This window comes from Palaemon carinicauda, chromosome 1, assembly GCF_036898095.1.
Source record: "Palaemon carinicauda isolate YSFRI2023 chromosome 1, ASM3689809v2, whole genome shotgun sequence".
NCBI classification, from domain to species: Eukaryota; Metazoa; Arthropoda; class Malacostraca; order Decapoda; family Palaemonidae; genus Palaemon; species Palaemon carinicauda.
Window position 1 is genome coordinate 301,065,905 of NC_090725.1, and position 2,845 is coordinate 301,068,749.

Genomic DNA, 2,845 nt, shown 5'->3' on the forward strand with positions numbered 1-2,845 from the left:
GCCGATGTGGTAACGTCCCTGACTGATGAACGTCAGATTGGGGTTCGAACTTGAACTTATTTACTCGGACAGGGTTGTGGTGGCCGATGTGGTAACGTCGCTGACTGATTGAGGTTCGAGTCCCGCTCACACTCGTTAGTTTCTTTGGTCTCTGGAAACTCACCATCCTTGTGAGCTAAGAATGGGGGGGGGGGGCGGTTTGGGCGAGCCTATAGGTCTATCTGCTGAGTTATAAGCAGCCATTGCCTGGCCATCATTGGTCCTAGCTTGGGAGGAGAGGGGGGCTTGGGCGCTGATCATATGTATAAATGGTCAGTCTCTAGGGCATTATCCTGATTGATAGGGCAATGTCCCTGTCCCTTCCCTCTACCATTCATGCATTCATGAGTAGCCTTACACCTTCACAACAAAATCTGGGAGAACTAGAAGAGTGAATAACTAATTATTCGACATGAGAGTGGACACTGATTCAGATGGACAAGAAATGAAACGAAGAGCATTGACCTAATAGAGCACTCAGAGTGCAGACCTCCGCCACGAAAGCTTATTTCTCGACCTTGACCTTTAACCTTTAATCCCTGAACGTTTCACTACTCTGAGTAAAATTGTGACCAGGAAGTTGTTCACAAACAAGCAAGGGCGAAAATATAACCTACTCCCACTCTCGCGGGTTAGAGTTTTCTTGCTTGAGGGTACACTCGGGCACACTATTCTATCTAGTTTCTCCTCCTTTTGTTTTGTTAAAGCGTTTATTGTTTATATAGGATATATTCATTTTAATGTTACTCTTCTAAAATAATTTTATTTTTCCTTGTTTCCTTTCCTCACTGGGCTACTTTCCCTGTTGGGGCGGGGCCCCTGGGCATATAGCATCCTGCTTTTCCAACTAGGGTTGTAGCCTAGTAAGTCATAATAATAATAATAATAATAAATGAGAGGATGCTAGTGCTATTCTCGTACCTAAACGAACAAAGCATTCCTCAGTTTATCAAGAGATAATTCTGCTTTGGAAACGGCTCCTCACTGGGAGAAGATACCAGCCAACAACAACCTACCAGCAACAACCTGCCAGCTCAACTTGTCAGCAACAACCTACCAGCCCCAACTTGCCAGCAACAACCTACCAGCTCAACTTGTCAGCAACAACTTGCCAGCTCAACTTGTCGGCAACAACCTACCAGCTCAACTTGTCAGTAACAACTTGCCAGCTCAACTTGTCAGCAACAACTTGCCAGCTCAACTTGTCAGCAACAACCTACCAGCTCAACTTGCCAGCAACAACCTACCAGCCCCAACTTGCCAGCAACAACCTACCAGCTCAACTTGTCAGCAACAACTTGCCAGCTCAACTTGTCAGCAACAACCTACCAGCCCCAACTTGCCAGCAACAACCTACCAGCTCAACTTGTCAGCAACAACTTGCCAGCTCAACTTGTCGGCAACAACCTACCAGCTCAACTTGTCAGTAACAACTTGCCAGCTCAACTTGTCAGTAACAACTTGCCAGCTCAACTTGTCAGCAACAACCTACCAGCTCAACTTGCCAGCAACAACCTACCAGCAACAACCTTTCAGCAATAACCTGCCAGCAACAACCTACCAGCAACAACCTGCCAGCTCAACTTGTCAGCAACAACCGGCCAGCTCAACTTGTCAGTAACAACTTGCCAGCTCAACTTGTCAGTAACAACTTGCCAGCTCAACTTGTCAGCAACAACCTACCAGCTCAACTTGCCAGCAACAACCTACCAGCAACAACCTTTCAGCAATAACCTGCCAGCAACAACCTACCAGCAACAACCTGCCAGCTCAACTTGTCAGCAACAACCGGCCAGCTCAACTTGTCAGTAACAACCTACCAACTCAACTTGTCAGCAACAACTTGCCAGTTCAACTTGTCGGCAACAACCTACCAGCCCCAACCTTCCTGCAACAACCTACCAGCTCAACTTGTCAGCAACAACTTGCCAGCTCAACTTGTCGGCAACAACCTGCCAGGAATAACTTACCAACAACAACCTACCAGCCCCAACCTTCCAGCAACAACCTACCAGCCCCAACTTGCCAGCAACAACCTACCAGCTCAACTTGTCAGCAACAACTTGCCAGTTCAACTTGTCAGCAACAACCTGCCAGCAACAACTTGCCAGCAACAACCTACCAGCAACAACCTACCAGCAACAACTTGCCAGCAACAACCTGCCAGCAACAACTTGCCAGCAACAACCTGCCAGCAACAACTTGCCAGCAACAAGCTACCAGCAACAAGCTGCCAGCAACAACCTACCAGCTCAACTTGCCAGCAACAACTTGCCAGCTCAACTTGCCAGCAACAACTTGCCAGCAACAACCTACCAGCAACAACTTGCCAGCAACAAGCTACCAGCAACAAGCTGCCAGCTCAACTTGCCAGCAACAACTTGCCAGCTCAACTTGCCAGCAACAACTTGCCAGCAACAACCTACCAGCAACAACTTGCCAGCAACAACCTACCAGCTCAACTTGCCAGCAACAACCTACCAGCAACAACTTGCCAGCATTAACTTACCAGCAACAACCTGCCAGCTCAACTTGTCAGCAACTTCCTGCCAGCAACAAGCTACCAGCAACAACTTGCCAGCAACAACCAGCATAAAGAGAAGGATCACGTTCTTTCTCTCCCCTTGGGTTCTTGAGGTAGCACAGTCACCTGAGACCCGGTCCACTTGACTCCGGTAGATTCAGGAAGTTCACCTAAAAGCACACGCACGCACTCACCCACGTGCACGCACACGCATGTCCGACGCGTAAATTGCCATAAGAAAGATTCCCTGGCGTTAAGGAGGGAAGTTTTCTTGCTTGCTTC

General features: G+C 48.3%; 1 protein-coding gene across 1 annotated transcript in view; it reads left to right on the forward strand.

Annotated features, from left to right (window-relative positions):
• The window catches only part of LOC137639958 (paternally-expressed gene 3 protein-like), a 10,288-nt gene extending 7,653 nt beyond the window's left edge, over positions 1 to 2,635 (forward strand). Inside the window, exons 2-3 of the mRNA XM_068372280.1 lie at positions 985 to 1,656; positions 1,699 to 2,635. Of these exons, the coding sequence (XP_068228381.1) occupies positions 985 to 1,656; positions 1,699 to 2,635 (1,609 nt within the window). The remainder of the gene's footprint in view (positions 1 to 984; positions 1,657 to 1,698) is intronic.
• The last annotated feature ends 210 nt before the right edge of the window (positions 2,636 to 2,845 follow it).